The 21,010-nt window shown below is 39.8% G+C and overlaps 2 protein-coding genes across 2 annotated transcripts in view; both read right to left on the bottom strand.

Annotated features, from left to right (window-relative positions):
* Positions 1-16,347, bottom strand: part of LOC140138187 (uncharacterized) — a 36,148-nt gene extending 19,801 nt beyond the window's left edge. Inside the window, exons 1-5 of the transcript XR_011856964.1 lie at positions 16,311-16,347; positions 7,643-7,954; positions 5,626-5,784; positions 3,344-3,493; positions 2,671-2,785 (exon numbers count right to left, since the gene is read on the bottom strand). The gene's annotated coding sequence lies outside the window, so the exon portion shown is untranslated. The remainder of the gene's footprint in view (positions 1-2,670; positions 2,786-3,343; positions 3,494-5,625; positions 5,785-7,642; positions 7,955-16,310) is intronic.
* A 3,912-nt stretch (positions 16,348-20,259) lies between these two features.
* On the bottom strand, positions 20,260-20,760 carry LOC140138376 (uncharacterized). The gene has a single exon (XM_072160283.1). The coding sequence runs from the start codon at positions 20,758-20,760 to the stop codon at positions 20,260-20,262; it is 501 nt and encodes a 166-aa protein (XP_072016384.1).
* Between the last annotated feature and the right edge of the window lie 250 nt (positions 20,761-21,010).

Here is a 21,010-nt window from a genome sequence, read left to right as displayed (position 1 = left end):
TGCTAGTTAAAAGGGCATTTCGTGATCCACAGCCTCATCCCCCCACTTTTCTCAAAAAAAGTTGAGATTTTTATATCGCTGGAAACCTCTGGCTACATAATGTTTATGTACAAAAAATTCTTGCAGATTAATTCATTTAGCAAAGATATCGTGAAATCTGAATTTCGTTCTGGTGCACCAGAACGAAATTACAACACATTGTCTATGGAGCAGTGTAATACACATAATCATGCATACCTCGCAAACGCAAAATCGGAATCAACTGAAATTTTGGGAATAAGCTTTTTTCGTGGATATCTACTGACAAATGACATAAAAAGAGGATGCTAGGATCACGAAATACTCCTTTGAGTAATAAGGGAAGAGAGCGATAATATGAAACTCAATATTGAATAAATTGTACTCTATTCAGTACATTTAAATCATTCCATTGACTCATTTAAAAAAAAAAAATTTGCTCTCTTACTACAATTGTTACAATTTTTTTATTAGAGTGTGTGTAATCGGTTATCTTCCTCAATTTATAATAGACCATGAAGTAGACACATTCAGGTTCCCCAAGGATCGAGGAACACACACCGCATAATAGACCATACCTATAACCACAAATCGAGCAGTTATGCCATGAATTGCGTTTATGGATATTGGACTGCCGGCTGCCATTAAAGCGGCTCACAGTCATCGCCCCGATATCTTCATGCCAGAAATCGCCATGGTAGGTTGAATCCACAGCCACGCATGGCCATTTTGTTCCGACCTTTGAGACGCATAATGAGCCGAGGGACATCTGACTAAGGCTACTGACAATAGCCTGTAATTGAACTCTCTGTGTGTGAGTGAGCATGTATACGCCATGATGAGGTCAATGGTCATCTGCTTTTAGACTGCCACCACGATTGGAGCTAGCTTAGGCTGCGCTATAGTTCGGCATATATAAAATCAGAATTTTTGTAAGTTTTTGAGTTCAAGACGCAAGCTTCTTTCTCAAGACGCAAGCTAACGACTATCATATCCGTTCAACACATATATATTCAAGTGCAAGGAACAAAATCTGGCTTCTTTAGACTAAATCAATTACGGGAGATATTCATCATTTTCTACCCCGGTATCCAAAGATTTATCGTCTGAATATCAAATCGTGCATAGCACATTCACATGTATCGATCCCGGGTATTCATTTCAGTGTCTCTGCTGTATAATGTAATTATTAACCGGGCGATGTCGGTGTGCGGCTGTGGGCTGACTAGACCCTCTCTCGGGTCCATGGCTAATCACTGGTACTGTAGACTATATAACATTAAAAATCAACTCAATACATGGACCCTTCCAATCTGTAGGCTATACGCCTTCCAGTTCCCAGTGTGGGAATTTACTTTTACCGATCCTGGGTCACGCGATCTGTCTATATACCACGTCCATGTTCTCACTGCATTAACGTTTGTGTAAGCGACTAAAACAACGATATTGTATCCGACCAATCAACGCAGCTTGGCAGCGCGGGGATATTTGAAGAGGCTTCCCTAGATAAATAATGTGCACCGCATTATACGCAATTGCCTTTTATATTGCGCGTACCATGGGTCTATCAGACGCTTGCCAGTTGAGCTCATACCTCTCAGTTGTTGACAAGTGTCCTATCCCGATCTTACGTCACATCCCGCGGCATAGCTTTGTGCTACCATATTTGAATTGAAACTGGGGCGGGGCTAGTCCGACGAGTAGGACCTTTTATTTCTAAGTTACCAGACTATACACTTTTCACACTATGATCACTATCTCACATGGCGCAAGAAAGACGAATCGCGAAAGTCCAGTGACCGCGCCCCCCAAAATAAAAAAAAATTTCGGGAGGATAGTGGACTTTTGTGGTTAATCTTTCTTGAGCGATCAGAGTTAGAGTATAGTTGGTAAACTAAGAAAAAAACAGGTCCTACTCGTCGGACTAGGCGGGGCTTGCGTAATTGACATCGGAATTACCGGGCTTCGTTGAACGATTATTTGGAAGGGAGATCTCAAACAGATTGGTTCAGTCGAGGAATCATTGCTCACTGGACTTTCGCGTTCACTAATAATACGGGTATGTTTCTATATTGCTGCATGGATGACTGACTGTGTGTGTAATCGGTGTGCGTCGATTTGTGGATGAAGAGGAATGGGTTTTTGGCATTGAGAAAACTAAGGGGGGGGGGAGTTACATGGGGCATTATGTAATTATTTATTGTTACATAATATCCAGAGATGGAACCGAACCGAGACTGTAGTTGAAACGTTCCAGGTGAGCTCAAAATAGTGTTGTGTTGAGGTTAAACTCTTTAATCATTTGAAGACCGTCGCCATTGGATGGCTCCATTTTATCAATTACTATTCTGATACCGTAAATCCCCGTCTACAAGCATATATAGTGTTTTTTATAAAAGCTTAATTAATTCGAAGCAAGCGTTAATATACCAATACAATAGATCGGTCTTAAAATAATACTTGTTTGTATATGCTTGGATCCGTAATTTATTTGCTCAAACTCCATAATGGCGACTGGATTAATGTAGCTTTCATCAGAAGCACACTATATGCTTGTAGACGGGGTTTTACGGTATCATAAAATATATAATTTTGTTAGTTTATATCGTGAAATTTACTCAGCTTGTGTGAATACGTTATAGCTGTTGTTACCTGTAGCCAATGATAACCCCTCTCCGTGAAGTGCATGGCACGTCATCAAAAACAAATGATATGGATGAATCAGTTGCAGAAACAGCTCGAGGATTTCCCGGGGGGCCTGATGGAGCTGCATGGACAGAAATTATATTTCATGACATTACGTTGACTATTACTCATGTACATACTATATCGTTCGTGTTTTTGTATGCTGACGATCCATAAATAATTTGTACAATACTGATTACTGACTGCAACCATGGAACGTTGGTGGCTGAAAAAGTTTACTGTCAACACCGGTCTTTTGTTTTGACGATTTCTGTGCGGCGTTGACCATCACCCAGTATGACCTCAGACAATAGAAAAATAGTAATACGTGATGTATGGACATTTTCAATATATTATAGATTCTGGACCCTACTATATTATAGATTTTTGTTAAAGGTTAAAAGGTTACAAAACCAGTAAGTTGTGAATGAAAAGAATGGCACCGGGTGAGATCTAACAGAAGTAACAAAAAAACTACAAATTATAAACACCGTAAAACACGCCCTGCTTTTGAGCACCTCTGACACTACCACTACCGTCGACTTATCCGTGAAATTTACAGTGTTGAATTCAGCAGACACTCAAACAAACAAACAACAAGGAAACCTAATTTATAATACATATTATTATATAGGCCTACCTGCTTGTGGAGTGGTGGCAGTTGTAGTAGCTATAGCACCAGATTGTAAATCATTCATAGCATTCACATACACCTTATATGATGAATATGCGAGGAGACCTGGTATAGTAGTACTTTTAGAAGAAGTTGTTGTGTGTAACACCCTGTTACCTGTTGGAAGAGAAAGAAGAGATCAAAATTACAGCATGGGTCAACTTAAGATTTATTGTAACGTAATTTATTGTTGTCGAGCCTCCCAAATACGGAGTTCTGACTACCCGATAGGGAGCTAAAAAATGGAAAAAATTTTTCCAAACTGTGTTAAGTCTAAAACCACATGTTTCTCATTTACTTGTGTGATACGATCACAATAGCTGTGGCAAGTTTGACATGAGTTGTACCGTCAACATGGCTGGATAACAATATGCAGACTATTGTTCTCCCTTCGGAAACAGGCCACGATCAGTATTGTTACTATGCGTTTGCTTTGTAATGGTTCATCCAACTGAAATTATAATACCCATTGCATCACAGCACATTGCGATATCGCACAGGTAACTCAGAAACATATGTTTATGGATTTAACCAGGGATATGAGACACATCCCTGATTTAACTATGATTTAACATAGTTGAGCTGTTTTCAATGAGGGTTAACTTGGTTTAATGGGGTTTAAGTCCTGCAAAGGTAGTGGTGAATTCTGTTGTAGAGATAACTGCATAATGGGACCCTTGGTTGTATGATTAATAATGCTGTGTTGTTTGTAGCCCTACTGTTTATCCCGACTGCTCATATCCATAAATACCAGACTTCAGTCCGGTTTATCAGGCACAGTCTGTGTAGCTTAGAGCGCTCGTATGAGAGAGGTCTGGGGTTCAAGTTCCCGCACAGCCAGGTATGTCCGGAGTATTTTTTCTCTATTTACCTGCCTATGCATGTCATGTTTCCATTGTTATTACATGTTTAATTGTGCTAGTCGGCGATTCCTGATTCTTCTTTCCCCTGTATATTGATATATTAATACATGTACACTACGCAAAAAAAGTTTCTTTATGGTTAGGAAATTTACCCACTAATAAAATCTAGCGACTAATTGTGTACGTTTGCTAAATAATCGCATGCGGGTGATTGTCCTGTGCATGTTGACACCTCAATCACTACCCTACGACACTCCTGAGAAAAGATATGAATGTTTAAGTAACACGAGGTCGAAAAATCAAAATTGCAAAAAGTCCTATTCAAGTTTTCAGCATAAAAGAACACACACACAAAAAACATGCAGATAACATTTTTTTGTTTACTTGCTGAGCACATTTCTGGCATTATTTCTGGCTTCCAACTTCACTTGAGATTCATCTCTTTTTCTTTCAGTACTCTCATACTCCTAATGAGGCGTCGAATGTTACCTTGGTCAATCCCGTTCCACTCATTGATAACGATGCGACGCAATCCCACCAGAGTATCTGCCTTTATCTTCTTGTTGACTCCTCTCTTCAGCTGGTCCCAAAGGTTCTCCAAGGGGTTTAAATCAGTTTTGGTAACATATTGAACATACAGTATCTTCTAAACTGCTGTAATCATGACCTGTTTTGAATCCCTTTAACCCATCTCTCAAAACGTAAATCTCTTAGTACCCACTCACCTTTGTCTTTGATCATTCATCTGCACAATAAGCAAAGGATTATCCAACATGTATCAGAAAATGCTTTAAATTCAAATGGAAAAGGCGGGAATAATGAAACCGTCTTCGATCAGTGAATCAGCTCTAAAACCATTGAATATGCTTCTTTGCCATTTTTATTTTTCAACCTCGTGTTACTTAAACATTCATATCTTTTCTCAGGAGTGTCGTAGGGTAGTGATTGAGGTGTCAAAATGCGCAGGACAATACCCCACATGCGATTATTTAGCAAATGTATAAAATTAGTTGCTAGATTTTATTAGTGGGTAAATTTCCTAACCATAAAGAAACTTTGTTGCGTAGTTTATAACGATTACGCAACATTAATTTGATCTCGTGCGCTAGTTTGTAATTGTATGCATTACGACGCGTCGTAAAAGTTAATGAGTCGACCCCATGCCACAAGCCTCAAAGGGCGCAGGAAATAAAGATACTTGAGACAAAATATCTACCTAGGAACACCCAGTGGTCCCACTCACACTTTTGAGGAAAACCCCCAAAGTTACGTAAATGTCCAAAATTGGTCGATTTTGCCCCCCCCTGAAATTCACTTTGCCCCCCCCATGCCCCCCCTCCGACAAAAATCCCTGGTGCTGCCACGGGGAACAGCTGAGATACCTACCTCCAGATATTTGAAGACATTGGTCTTGGAAAGTAAGTTCAAATTTCACAACGAATAAATCACACTGCATATGCGATGGGTTATAAGAATATGAAACATCTAAATCATTAGATCCGTCTGATGCAGGGCTGGCAGATAAATCGTCTATGCTTCCAGGAGCTGTAAGAAAGAAGTTATACTCAGAAAATAATGCCCAATCAAAATAAAATGTTATGCATCATAATTACAAAAGCGTATATAAGGAGAGTCAACATTTGCTTTTCGTTCAAAAATAAATTCAAAGGCTCGGATAGCGACGTCACTAAAAATCAATTTAAGAGATCACACCACTAAATCGGCTCCAACCCTATCTGACTGGAGAAATAACAACCAGTGTTTAATTCGCATTAATGGAAAAAATTGTGGAAAACAATGAGAAGGATGGGATTCCCTGGTCACATTATTGATCTTATTAGTCAACTATATATATGAGGACCAGGAATCTGCAGTCAGGACAAGTAATGGAGATACTGAATGGTTCAAGATTGGAAGAGGGCTGAGACAGGGCTGCATATTGTCACCAAACCTGCTTAACATTTATTCAGAGGACATCATGAGAGAAGCTTTGGACGGGTTTACTGGTGGAGTCAAATTCGGCGGTAGCAGTATCACAAATCTACGCTATGCTGATGATACCACCCTAATATGCAGCAGTAGAGAGGAACTGCTGGCCCTTTTGAAATGCATCAAGGAAGCCAGTGAGGAGAAAGGCCTTCTGCTAAATGCCAAGAAGACTAAAGTAATGGTTATTGATAGAAATGGAACTGGAGAGGACTTTGTGATAGATGGTCAAAAGATCGAGGAGGTTAAACAATTTGAATACCTAGGTTCAATGATAGACAACAAAGGTGATAGCACATCTGAGATCAAAAGAAGATTAGCTAAGGCAAGGACAACAACTCAAAGATCTGGAAGAGTCGTGGTTTATCAATCAACCTCAAGGTACGGTTACTCCGTGCAATAGTCTTCTCAATTGCTACATACGGGTGCGAATCCTGGGCAATGACAAAGAATGACAGGAAGAAGATAGATGCATTTGAGATGTGGTGCTATAGGAGGCTATTGGGAGTATCTTGGAAAGACAAGAAGACAAAAATATGGGTCCTGAATAAGATTGGCACAGACTTAAACATCAGAAAGTCCAGCATTGAGAGGAAATTGCGCTACTTTGGCCACATTGTAAGAAAGGGTGGTGGAGTTGAGAAGCAGATTCTTCAGGGAGCTGTGGAAGGCCATCATGGAAGGGGACGTCCATCAACATCTTGGACAAATGATGTGAAGAACGTTTCATCACACGGAATGTATGGTACAACACGTTTGACTTTTGATAGAAGTAGATGGCGTACTCTTGTGAAGACCACAGCAGCGCAATCCTGCGCCATCTGACCCAGAGAGAGAGAGAGAGAGAGAATGGAAAAAAAGGTTTGAAATGAAGGCTGATATGCCAATTTTTTTGTGATAGTTGTGATCTGTGGATGTTTTTCTCATCATCTGAGTATAAAAGATGAAAAATACTACAATTCTGAAATTTTATGAAGGTTTTATGGTTCCATGGACCAACTGATGTCACAACATAGAGGCGCTGAAATCCTCATGACCATACGAGTAATTTGATATATTACCTGACATAATTGGATCATTCTGAGAATTTGACCCCATGTGACCTTGATTGACCCCTTCCCGAAATGCCCGGAAGTTTCAGGAGGTGAGCCCAAGCTAAATTTATCTAGAATCAATTCAAACCTTTGTTCTATGATTTGGTCATGGGGTCTACTGACTGGTCCTTTACTATTATAACCATGAGAAAATGACGATTTCTCGGGTACCTTTTAACATATAAAAGAATAGGAACTTGATTTAGTGGTGTGATCCCATAAGAGTGATGCAGTGCTAGTGTTCATGCCCCTCCACCAGTGAACACCTGCCTATATCCTACCCAGGCAAATATGCATGAAGTGTGACTGGATAAATGACCTACCATCAGGGAGTGTCATCGTCTCGTCTACAAGGTTATCTCCCGGTACTACATCCCCAGTCATCGTATCCACTATACCGGGAGTTAACGTAATGATGTAACTTGTAAATGGCGGCAAATCAGATACCGTCAACGAATTGCCAGTTATCGCAGTGTGTGATGTCGTAGCGCCCGTCATTCCACATTGTCTAAGATTAGTTACTGTAAAGGTGACAGTGTACGAATTAGCGTAGCAACCACCAGTTGCGACATCCCAGCTGACAGTCACCGATGAAGTGGAAATAGACGATGTTTGAACATTCTGAGCACACGCATCTGTATATGAATTAAAAAACGTACTTTATTGTTAGTATTAAAGAATTCTAACAAAACAATCCATATGGACCGTCTTCAGGAGATAAGCAAATCGCCCTGGACACTCCTGAGGCGGAGATATAATCCGAGGCGGAGATATAATCCAATGCTTCCCGTATGTCCATCGCAAATGTTAAATGCTGGCAACATGTAGGACTATTTCAGCCTTTAAGGTCAAAATACATAGGACGTCTTGCGGGCATTTGACGTTGCGACAGACGCAGCATCTAAACTCCGTAGCGCCTTCCGCAGCGCGTGGGTAAAATTTCCGTACCGTCTTCTACTGCAGAAGACGTCCACAAATTGAAAAAAAGCATAGTTTGTTTGTTTATTTATTTATTTATTTATTTATTTATTTATTCATTTATTGTTTAACCTGGGGTGACCAATCAATGCACTGGCACTGTTCTCCCTTGGTTCCCAGAGCGCCTACCAATGCCTTGTATCTACACAGCCTGTGTTTACACTACCCGGTTGAGTCATGGCATCATAAGAGCTGTGTGAGCTTCTAGCTGGTGACTAGTGGAAAATACGGCATCTGTGATTGTTTTTTGTCAAAACCCCGTATGTTCCCTTCATAAGCGAATAAGCATGATAAGTGATAACGCGGTGTCTGACGCAGCGCCCAAACACCTGCAAAATCGTCGGACTATAATATCTCAGGCTTTAAAAGTCAAAGTTTAGTCCGAATTTTGCGGGCTTATTTCCGTTGTGAAATGTCACGTTCTCGACGGTCCGATGGAACTTTCCGTTGCCCACTGACACCCTTTTCGGTTTATGTTCAAATGATCAGCATTTTTGGGGGGGGGGCTATGATCGTCTTATTGACGCCTTTCGAGGCCCTGAACAAAAACGAATATAGTGATGGTAAGGGAGATGTTAAAAGGGCCCGCACTGCTCAATACCAATGGGCCCAAGGCTCTTGCTATGCCTCTGCAGCTGCGTCTGTCGCAACGTCCGCAAGACGTCCCACTATGTACTTTAAAGGCAAATTATTTTAGTCCGACGTCTTGGTCTCTTGCGGGCGTTTCCCCGCTACGACGGGCGGGAGCAGCTAATTTTCTTCCGTTGCGTTTGTCCGCTGCAAAAGACGTCGGTAAAACGAACAAAGCTTCAAACAAATCTAATCATTTCAACGGAAAGAAGTGAAGGCCGCAGCGGACAGCTGAAAATCGCAGCTGACGGAAAACGGGACGTCTGACGCAACGGCGAACCGTGCGCATAAACGTCGGACTTGGCCTTAAAGGTTACGATATCGACCGACGTTGTGTTTTCTGTTCTCCGCAGCGATTGTTGGTATAGTATACCAATTTCTTTTACAAAAAGCACCCAACAAAAAGCATCCATATTTGCCCAAATTGGGTGCTTTTAAAGGCACTTTTGCCCAAATGTTGGGCGCATTGGTCCCTACTGAAAACTCAATAATCAATATGCCAAAATCGCTGAAAAAGCACCCATAAGCCGTGGCACAACCCCATATACTTCAACAAGGAATCCATAAACATTCACATGATTAAGTAAAGTTCATGGATCTGGAGGTCTGAGGGCGCCCTGAATATTTTTCAAAATTCTGTTTTTCACGCGATTGTAACTAACATACCCTGCAAAAATCAAGACTTTGGCGCTGTAGTTTTATATAAACCAGGTATCCTACCGTAAAAATTACGGTCAAATTTTTACAGTGTACAATAACTCTTTTGACAAAAATCTACAAAATAATTTTATTTCCAATCCTAAGGTTCAATCGTTGAAAATGTGCGATATGGTTTCTGGTTTCTGGGGTTTCAGTTCACCGCTTTTGTTAGTCGCGGACAACTTTATATATCTAGATCTACTGATATCAAACACACATACATAAAACAGACTATAATTGCGACTAATTTCAGCTGATATTGACACAGGACTGTAGAATAGTATGTTAAATAAAAATTTGGCCAGTAACAGACCATAACAAATTCAATTATTCTCCAGTATACACTCAGTACGTTACTCAGTTTCTATTGTTATGTATAGTCGCGCTAAAACTCGATTGATACATGTTGAAATTTGTCTCGGTCCCAGCCGGTTTGTGTTCCTCCGTCACTAAACAAACGGTTTGTTTAGTGACGGAGGAACACAAACCGGCTGGGACCGAGACAATGTTGAAATCAGCACAATTCAGAGATACGCCTTTTTGCTATGAAATTAATTTTCTCGGTCAAATATAAAGCAATAATTTTTTTTCTTCAGTAATGTCAGGTCAATTGTTTTGGGCTATGACCGAGTGAGTCGTGCTCTGCTATAGAGGTTATTATGAGACGTAACTCATGTGTGACGTCTAACAAAAGACGCTGGTTCCGTAGTATTCCTCATTTAAACCAATTCAATGCACGACCTCGGAGTTACTTGCATGAGTTTGGCGGGCTCTTTTGAAAGAGTCATGGTTGCACATGCAGATACTTCTTTTGAAAATCCTAAACAAGGTATAGCAGTCGTTGATAGGATATGCAGCTTATAGAACACGGATAACCTCTATTCACATCTATAGCTCTGAGTGCTCCTCTTTTTTAATTTGCAACTTTCAAAAATGCACCAAATGTCATATAATTTATAAACGGTGAATATTACAAAATTTTAGAACAAGATGATTTCTCAGATAAACACAACACAAAAAGGAAGTCCTCACTTGCGTAACCCGTCATAAATATACACCTGCTTATCGTGTGACGATTAAAACAGTCATATCTGAGACCACAGCATCTTGTTAGCTCTAATTTGATACCACGTTGCTACCAAAACCTCTAAATTAACAAAGATTGATACAGGTATTATAGCCCGAAACAATTGACCATTATGTTACATCGATAGATATGGCAATGGCATATTATATACCTCATATATAGACGAATCCAATTTCACGCATTCCTACACCTCAATGGCAGCCATAGCTGGGTCCCCTTAGGTATATCCCACCTAAAATGTGAAATGACGTGGCCTTGGCGGGGATATTAAATTGCATTCCATCACCCGTGTTACACGTACACGTAGACAAAAGAATGATGGAAATTTACAACACAATACAATTCCACATCGATTTTTTAAGCGGATTTAATCCATCCAATAATTGGGCAGTAACAACATCAGTTTGGTGCAGACTGGAACCAGTAATGGCTGAATTCTGACCATCACTTGGCTCGTTGGATTCGTCTATAGATGAGTTGACTTCAGTGTTTATCACCAAAGGCAAGGGACTGGTATATTGATATGCTTGAGTGAACCGCATACAAATACTTCACCTTATTGCGAATCACGGACCCTAAACAAAATATGATGCTCGCGTATACTGACAGACAAAAACAATGGAAATTGTGACGATGCGTGCGCATACTGCCAGGCATTGACGTCAGAAGTCAACTCATCTATAGATTCCTGTCATCTGATTGGGTAAAAGTGGGGGCATTGTTTTAACTATGCCCTGTATTTGAGAGAATTTCATCAAAATGAAGTATGCCCGGTCGTGGAAACGAACTATTGACCAGTGTGCGTCCCGATCAAACACTACGCAATCGCAACATCCATGTACATCCATTTAACTAGCGTATTGGGTGTTGATAATCAGTCCGTGTAAGAGATAGATATTACTTCCGGGTCAAAGTTGGTCGTGTTGGTTGTGTCGCAATTTTTTTCTTGAAAGTGATCGACATGGATTTGACCGGCGCACAGCGACAACGTCAGCCTATGTCCATTATACAGGCAGGGAAACTAAATCAATACACATGTATCTATTATCACGCCGCCGATAACAATAATACAAAATAGAGTTGACGTTTCTATTCTCTCCTATTCAATGGTAACTACCCTATTGTTAGCCGGGATTGTTAGTAACGACTTTAAAATCCTACATTGTTGAGGGGACAATAAAAGAAACAGTGTCTCGCCGTCTCTATAGAATTCCTGAACGATTAAACCACATGGTGGCAATGAGATCATTTGAAGTAACCGCTCGCGGTCTTGTCCTTTTCAGGTGGGTTTAGGACAATTGGGCAGCTGAGTTGAGCACTAGCGTAGGGTGGTGTATCTGCTATTTGATATTCACACGATGGATCTTTGAATACCGGGGTAGAAAATGATGAATATCTCCCGTCATTTTTGGTTTCCAAAGAAACCATTTGCAAGGCTTGCACTTGAATATATGTGTTGAAAGAACGTGATAGCCGTAAGCGTGCGTATTGACAAACAACCGTGCGTTTTGAAATCAAAAACTGAAAAAAATTAGGATTTTATATGTGCAGAACAAATAACTGCTGCCCTCATTCGTCAGGACCTGCAGGGTTACAGAACATAACACGGATAATATACTTCATTAATATATTCTTGTTCATTGATTGGTTAAAAGTGGATCACATGACCAAAACTAGTTCTACCATCAGTATTCCTATCCGTAAATAGTACCTCAAAGCCGTAAATAGTATGTTCAATGTCCCGGATGAGCCGTAAATAGTACATCCAAGCCGTAAATAGTACTTTTGACCATGCCTTCCGCGTGCGAGCATTCGATGCGACGGAACAGTTCACGCACGCGAAACTGCCAGCGTGATTTCGCGCTGCTGTAATTAGCCCGATTTTAGCCTATTCGATTTTCTTGAAGGGCAAAATATAGGTTGTGCTTAAATTGGTCGTGCTGTTCACTCAGGATAGAAGCTGGAGAGTCAAAACGTCAAATAATTTTCTTTTAACCAATCAATGAACAAAGAACATATTAATGAAGTATATAAAACAAATATATACTGCCTTTATTCGAAGTTCTGGTTAAAACTATGGTCCCTCGTTGAGATCAATTAATACTATTTTCCTTAAATAGTACTATTGATCTCACCTCGGGCCCATAGTTTTAACCAGAACCTCTCATGGCAGTATATATTTGTATACTAGCGCAGTGTAGACTAAAGCAGGAGGTAGTCTAAGGCAGATGGCGTACCAGGCTCACTGACCAAGCTATTGTCAATAGCCTTAGTCGGAGATCCCTCGGCCCAATAGTCTCAAAACTATTAAACAGGTCGGAACAAAATGCCCATGCGTGGCTGTTGAAGAAGTTACCGTCATGGCGATTTCTGCCATGAAGATATCGGGGCGATGACGCAGCTACAAACCTATCTAATATGGAGCTCGATACATTGCTGCAGAAGTTTATTGCTATCACCCTCGGCTGCGCCTCGTCGGGTCATAGCATGGCTTTGAGATCACCGCGGGCCTATAATATTAACCATGACCCTCATATCGGCCAATATTTGTATACTATGTCACAACGGATAATTTGGGGCTGTTTTCATTGCTTTTGGAGCATCTTGAAACATTACCCCTGTACAATTTTGTTTATAACCTTTGACCTCCTATTTTGATCAATAACCCATTAATTAGGCATCTTGCAAATGACCATTGTGGCCCAAGACACGCCGTATAAAACAGCTATCATAAGAAATGCACACGTAATACAATAAACCATCGACGCCAGGATAATCTCCTCGAATTCTCCAACGAGCAGGGCTTCGATTTTGACAAAATTGGTGCCAAAAATTTCATTTTGATAAAAAAAAATCAAATAAGGATATAATTGTACAATCCAGGTTGTTTCGTTACCTAGGTAACTCGGGAAAATAGGTCAAATACCATTGAGGCCTATTGACCTTGACCTATTTTGATTCATAAGATTGGGCAACCCTATCCTTATTTGATTTGTTTTATCAAAACGAAAATTTTGACATCTCGGTTGTCAAAATCGGAGCACTTTATTGTTTTTGACCCCATAGAGCCACAAACGTGACCTTTGACCTTTCCGGTAATAGCTCAAGAAAGGTACGTCCTAGATATGTCAAACTATACATTTACTGAATCCCTACGACTAGAGGAATACATTAGAATGGTTTTTAACCCGATTATAGCAAATTTGAAATACGACCCTGTGTAAAGTTCGATGGCCTTTCCCCGCCAAATGCTACTTCGGTTCAATTGATATCATGCATTTTTGAGTTGCCCATGATGCACAGTGTCATCGCCCCGATATCTCATGGCAGAAATCGCCATGGTAGGTTGAATCCACAGCCACGCATGGCCATTTTGTTCCGACCTTTGAGACGCATAATGAGCCGAGGGATCCGAGTAAGGCTACTGACAATAGCCTGGTAATTGATCCCTCTGTGTGTGAGTGATCATGTATACGCCATTGATGAGGTCAATGGTCATTATGCTTTTAGACTGCTTGCACGAGTGAGTGCAGCTAGCCTACGCTGCACTATAGTTCGGCACATATAAAATCAGAATATTTTTGTCAGTTTTTGAGTTCAAGACGCAATGGTTCTTTCTCAAGACGCAAGCTAACGACTATCATATCCATTGAACACGCATATTCAAGTGCAAGGAACAAAATCTGGCTTCTTTAGACTAAATCAATCATTAAATTCATCATTTTCTATCCCGGTATCCAAAGATTTATCGTCTGAATATCAAATCGTGCATAGCACATTCACGTTTATCGATCCCGGGTATTCATTTTAGTATCTCTGCTGTACCAAGTAATTATTAGCCAGGCGATGTCAGTGTGTGATGTCAACTACCTATGGTAACAGTGCAGCTTTGCCCCCCCTGGTACCAACACCCCATCTGAGGGGTTCAGGTTCAAATTCAATTCAATTCAAGAAACATTTATTTCACAACTTCAATAATACATGATATAATGACACTTGAAATGCCAGAATTGGCGAAACAATAGCATACAAAATTATTTAGGCAAGTAGTCTATCCGATCACAAGCCCACTGCTGACAGTCAAATGCGATCACGGTAGAACAAACAACCATGTGATTGGGCAAGAGACAGGACAAAAGTGGGCCTGAGATAAGGATATAGACTACCGAGTGGCATCAATGTAAAACCTGAAAAGGAATTGTGGGGCAACACGCGCGGAGCAAGCTCGTGGGGTGCGGGTTGCCGGCAAACAGTACAAAAAAAATGAAAACATTGAAGGGTCTGCGATTGAACAGAAAAAGGAGCTTGTGGATGTGGCATTTTGGATGGAATGGAGTTTTATGCACTTTACCCAGAGCTTACATCTTCTCTGCTCTACCAAAACGTGGATCCACTAGCATGACTAGCCAAAAACCGGCTCATCGTCTCGCTTGTACACCCAGGTGTAAAATAGGGAGTCGTAAAGAGTAGTCCGTTATTGTTACTGGTGCCGGTATTGTTGGATAATGGATATATGTAAAGTACTTTGACAACTGTTCATTGATCATGTTTTTAGTCCAGCCGAGCAACGGCTGGACGCTTGCATCCCAGTGGTTTCTGCTTCTTTCTTTCTGTCAACATTTGACATAATTGGCTCTAGCTCCCTAATTATTTGACCGATTCTAACCAAACTTGGGCAAAGGCTCCACTACCCCAGCCTTTACATTTGACATGACCCATTTGGGGTCAAATGTCACGCATGAGTAATTTTGGCTAAAAATGCGAATTTTACCAAAATGCTTCTTCTTTTACAGATTACATGGTAGCGCAATGAAACTTGGTCATCGGCATCGACTATAGTTGGAGTCTATGGGGTAAACACAGATTTGGGGTCAAAGGTCATTAAGGGATTTTTCTGCACATAACCAAATACTTTCAAAATGCTTCCTTTCCTACAGATTACATAGTACAGAGATGAGATTGACACATATGCACTGACATTAGCTGGTGTCTATAGGGTAAACACGGATTTTGAGTTCAAGGTCATTAAGGGGTAAAATATGGTGGATTACTGAAAATCACCTTAAAGTTCACTTTTTCCTGCATATTAAGTGCTGTGATCATCAGAATAATGCCAAAATGACTATAGCAATGGGTGCATATAGGGTTATAATTAGATTTGGCTTGAACATGGGGAGGGGTCTGTTTTGGGGTCAAAAGGGGTAACATTTTGAAATTTGCCCAATTCAAACGAAAATTAGTATATGTAATCACGGTATGATTCAAAATATAATGGAGGTCATTTCAAGGTCACCAGAGGTCAACCAAAGGTCCAAATGGGTCAATTTCCAAAATTCGTCCAATTTAAGTCTAAATTAGAATATGTAATATTGATATGATTTCAAACAAAATGGAGGTCATTTCAAGGTCATCAGAGGTCAACAAAGGTCAAATTATTTTATTAGATAGATTGTTATCAAACGTAATGCCAACATTTTTCACGAAAAGGCAATTCTGTTACAAATCTTTTCAAGGTCATAAGAGGTCACTTCAAGGCCACGGCTGGACTTCGCAGCCTTCTGAGGATGCAATATATCTAGTTTCTTTTGTTTTCTTACCTCCAGCCAAAGCCTGCATGGGCACTGTATAATCCTGAGCAACTGAAATAACAACAACAATAATAATTAATAACAATAATTAATAACAACAACAATAATAATAATAATAATAATAATAATAACAATAATAATAATAATAATAATAACACTAATAATAATAATAATAATAATAATAATAATAATAATAATAATAATAATAATAGTAATAATAATAATAAAGTTCGACATAAAAAAAGCATCAAATATGGCAAACTATATTCTTTATTTAAAATGTTTTTGCAAGCGGAAAAATTTGAGACCATTTTGATCAAAATCAACAAATTATTGAAGATATACATTTTGTATATCTTCAAGTACGAAAAAGGTCAAAATTGTCATAATGGACGGCTTTTCATCCAAGCTACATACATATTAAATTTATCAAGTATATTTTTATAATTTTGTCTGATATCAGAAGGATATTCCTCGTATTCAGAATGCAATTAGCTGTAGGTCCCACAAAAATACTGTGCAAATTCACGGTAACTCCATTTGAAATTCACACTCCCTGTGTGGGAGATTAAGGTTGTGTCTTTAAGGGGTTGTATGGATTTCAACTGGAATAGCACATTTTCAAGGTTTAGCCATTTAAGTAAAAAAAACCTGCAGTGTATTTGTCCGTTTATGAAAGATCACGGAATCAAATATTCGCATTTATATTTCCTTAGGTCATGAAGATTTTGAGTAAACTGGTAAAAAGGCCAATAATATATCCAAAAGAAAGTTTTGAGCGTTTTCTCCGCCCGAGAAAAGTCATGCACATGGGGTGGAAATGACACTCCTTAAATCTTAGATCAGGTTATAGAACCTATGCCATTCATTTTTTCAATATTTGAGTGCAAACACGGCTTTGTCATTGCACAGACCCGCCTTAAATAGTAGAGCGTGGCCTAGCGATTGAGGAGAGCGTGGCCTAGCGATTAAGGCATAGGACTGTGAACCCAAGGGTCAAGGGTTCGAATCCCAGGTCCGGCTCTTTGTGTCCTTGAGCTAGACACTTCACTCTACTTGCTTAGTGCTTCGGAGGGCACTTTAAGCTGTCGGTCCCGTGTACATGCATATTTTCTCACATTAATGTAGTGTGCACGTTAAAGAACGTCACAGGCTATTCGAAAAGAGCAGGGGATCATCCCTGTCATGTTGACTGTACTTCAAAATACACTCATCTACTCTAGGTTCCAGAGTAAAAAATAAGTACAGCTTGTCTGTACGCAGTGCGACAATACTCATACATATGAGGGAGGCACTTATAAGGAAGAAGAAGTAGTAGATTTTGTAAATTTTGCAAAGCGTCTTGTTCAATCATTTGGCAAAGCGTTATGTTAAGTTAAGTTAAAGCCATATTATAACATTTGCTGTTGAGGACGCCCTCACTGATTTTTTAAAATTCATTTTTTTACACAATTATATTGTACTTTATTAAACCAATATACCCTGCAAAAATCAAGACTCTAGGTGCTGTAGTTTTGTCAAAATCCGATATTTTGAATAAAGCGCCGGAACCGGCGTCTTATTATTACGATGGAATTATTAGTCGAACGCATACACGATGTTCATAACACACAGTGCGGGACGGTGATCTACACAACAAAGGGTCGTACCATAACATGACCGAAGGAGTGGTACGTATTGGCGACATACGCGCTGGTAGTAAATTCCAATTTTCTTTGCTTTGACGTAGTTGTTCGGCTCAAAAATAAAAGGGGATATATCTGACAGTAAAAACTAACATTTTATGTCAAAGAAATGCTAATCTATTTTGTATGATAATGTTATAATATTGCTTTAAGTGTTATGTTATGTTACGTTACGTTACGTTACAGTGTGCAGCAACCGTGGACGTCTACAATTGTCTCTAGTGTACTTTTTATAGGTTATCGCAAACGACGTAAAATAACCTACATTTTTTATAATAACACCATCAGATCTCGGTTGGTTTAGGGACGCACCATTAGATTCCCAGAGGGGGGTAGGCAGTTTTTTGAAAAAAACTTCAACCACTGCATGAGTAAAAAAAAAATTTCCCCACTAACACTAAAAAAACTTTCCCCACCTAACTCACAGTGTATAAATGCATGAAAATTTTTAAAAAAACTTAAGGCGGCGAAAGGCGAAAAAAAAACTTCGTTCGGCGGCGAAAAATAAAATTGCCCCCACACCAACTTCCTACCCCCACCCCCCCTGAGAATCTAATGGTGCGTCCCTTATAAAAAGTCAGTTACATGGGTCTACGGTGCGGGTGCTATCATATGTCCACGGTTAACCGCGGTTGTCAAAAGCACAGTCAGGTGACATGCTTTAAAAGTAGGGGTTGGTATCTGTATGCGTATTTGTTTATTGGTTGAAATTAATTGTTATTGTCCGCAGAATTATTATAATAATACACAGGATATTTCCTATTTCCATTGTCATTATACCATTTTATGATTATTATTATTATTATTATTATAACACATTTATAAAGCGCATAAACGTAAAAAACATCTCAATGCGCTAACAAGCAAAATGGCAAAAGCAACAAAACAAAGAGTACTCATTACATTGCAAAATAAATAATGTGGGAAAAACATGACAAAAGTTAAACAAGGAAAGCAATTCTGTACAGGTGGGTTTTTAGCTGCGATTTAAATTGAGCAAGATTGGGTGATTTGCGGATCTGTTCCGGGAGGGCGTTCCACAGTATTGGAGCGGCAACAGCAAAAGCCCGTTCACCATAGGTCTTTGTTCGGGAACGGACAATTTGCAGATGGTCATTGGGACGCACATTACCTGACCTAAGGGCATGATGGCTTCAATTTTAAATTACAAAAGCTTTGTTGCCAAATTAAAAGGGCATTTCGTGATCCACAGTATCATCCCCCACTTTTCTCAAAAAAAGTTGAGATTTTTTATATCACTGAGCGTGTTTATAGTGGGAGCAGATGTGCGGTACAATGCGGTACAATTTCTACCCGGTTAGAAATTATCCGGATACCTGCCCACTATAAACACTAGCGGTATAAGTATGTACGGTACATCGATATCCTTCTAAACCGAAGGATATTGTGGCGAGCTATTCCCACTATAAACACACCAGTCTAAATTGTGTGCGGTATTACCGGAAGTAGGAGCTTCTTCATGATGCGTATAGGATGCGCGCAGGACATTCGGAACGATTCTCACCCCCAAACAGAAGCTACATGTTTACCGCCGTGGTCATATTGTTGAATGGGCTGTTTATAGCTCGCGCCACAATATTTACACATTCCCTGTGTGACCTCGGGGTCATTGCAAATAATAATAATAATAATAATAAAGACATTTATAAAGCGCTAGTATGCAAGAAAGCCTCTTAGCGCTGTTATACAAAGGATAAAAACATTATAAAAACACAAGAGTGGAGTTCACAAAGTATATAAGCTACCATTACAAACTTAAAAACTACTATTCCCCAAACACAAGTGACTGAAAATTCACAGGTTACAAAGCAATAATCTTGAGCAGAATTATAACTAAATAGTATGGTACAAACTTAAAAGTACTAACCAAAAACACAACATTATAAAAGGTGACCGAAATATTCACATGTCACATAGCATTAAAAAGGCAAGTTAACACAGTATCAGTAATAAAATAATATTATCTTCTAAGACAACAGATTAAAAAGGCATACACATGAGCCATGCAAGTTCAAAAAAGGAACATCAGTTGAAGTGCTGGTTAAACAGAAAAGTCTTCAGTGATTTTTTGAAATGGTTGATGGATTGGATGCTCCTAATTGCTTCCGGAAGCTCGTTCCATAATGATGGGGCAGTTGAGGCGAAAGATCGCGAGCCATATGTGACAGTCCTTGGAGCAGCTGGTATTTCGAGTAGTGTGAGATATGAAGAACGTAGGTTACGCTTCGGTTTGTGTCGTGAGATTAGTTTGCTTAAGTGGGAGCCATGTTGTGAAGACATTTGAAAGTCAGAAGGAGAGTTTTGTATTTGATCCGCTGACGGACGGGGAGCCAGTGTAGTTTGTAGAGGATTGGGGTTATGTGTTCGTTGCGCTTTACAAGACAGACAAGCCTAGCCGTGGCATTCTGTAGGCGTTGGAGACGTTGAATCAGTTTCTCAGGCAGTCCCAAGAGAAGGCTGTTGCAGCAGTCAATTCTGGATGTAATGAAGGCATGCGCGAGCTTTTCCGTTGCTGCTTCATCCAGAAACTTCCTTATCTGTCCAATGCGGCGAATACATGCCCATCCAGCACGACAAACATTGGAGATGTGTTTCTCCATATCGAGGCTGTCTTCAAATATAATGCCGAGGTTCCGAGCTTCATGCGTTAGATCAATTGCAGAGTCACCAATGGTAACAGTGGAAGGGGGATTGGAACTAACAAAGCGTGAGTGAAAGTACAAGATCTCAGTTTTGCTGTCGTTGAACTTCATTTTGTTTTGCAAAGCCCAGGCTTTAATGTCTTTTATGCAGCCTTCAAATGACCCCAAAATAACTCAAAATGCGGTATATTCACTATAAACACGTACACGATAATCCTTGTATATATACCGATACTCTTGCTGTTTATAGTGAGACACATTTACCGTACAAATATATACCAACTAACATTATCGTACATTTACAATGACCCCGAGGTCACACGGGGAATGTGTAAATATTGTGGCGCGAGCTATAAACAGC

This window comes from Amphiura filiformis, chromosome 17 (assembly GCF_039555335.1).
Source record: "Amphiura filiformis chromosome 17, Afil_fr2py, whole genome shotgun sequence".
NCBI lineage: Eukaryota > Metazoa > Echinodermata > Ophiuroidea > Amphilepidida > Amphiuridae > Amphiura > Amphiura filiformis.
The sequence above is the reverse complement of the archived record's forward strand: the minus strand, read 5'-3'. Positions and strand labels throughout refer to the sequence as shown.

Bases quoted from the DNA above. Each gene is read 5' to 3' on its own strand.
- LOC140138376 (XM_072160283.1), bottom strand. From the start codon at position 20,760: ATGAAGTTCAACGACAGCAAAACTGAGATCTTGTACTTTCACTCACGC.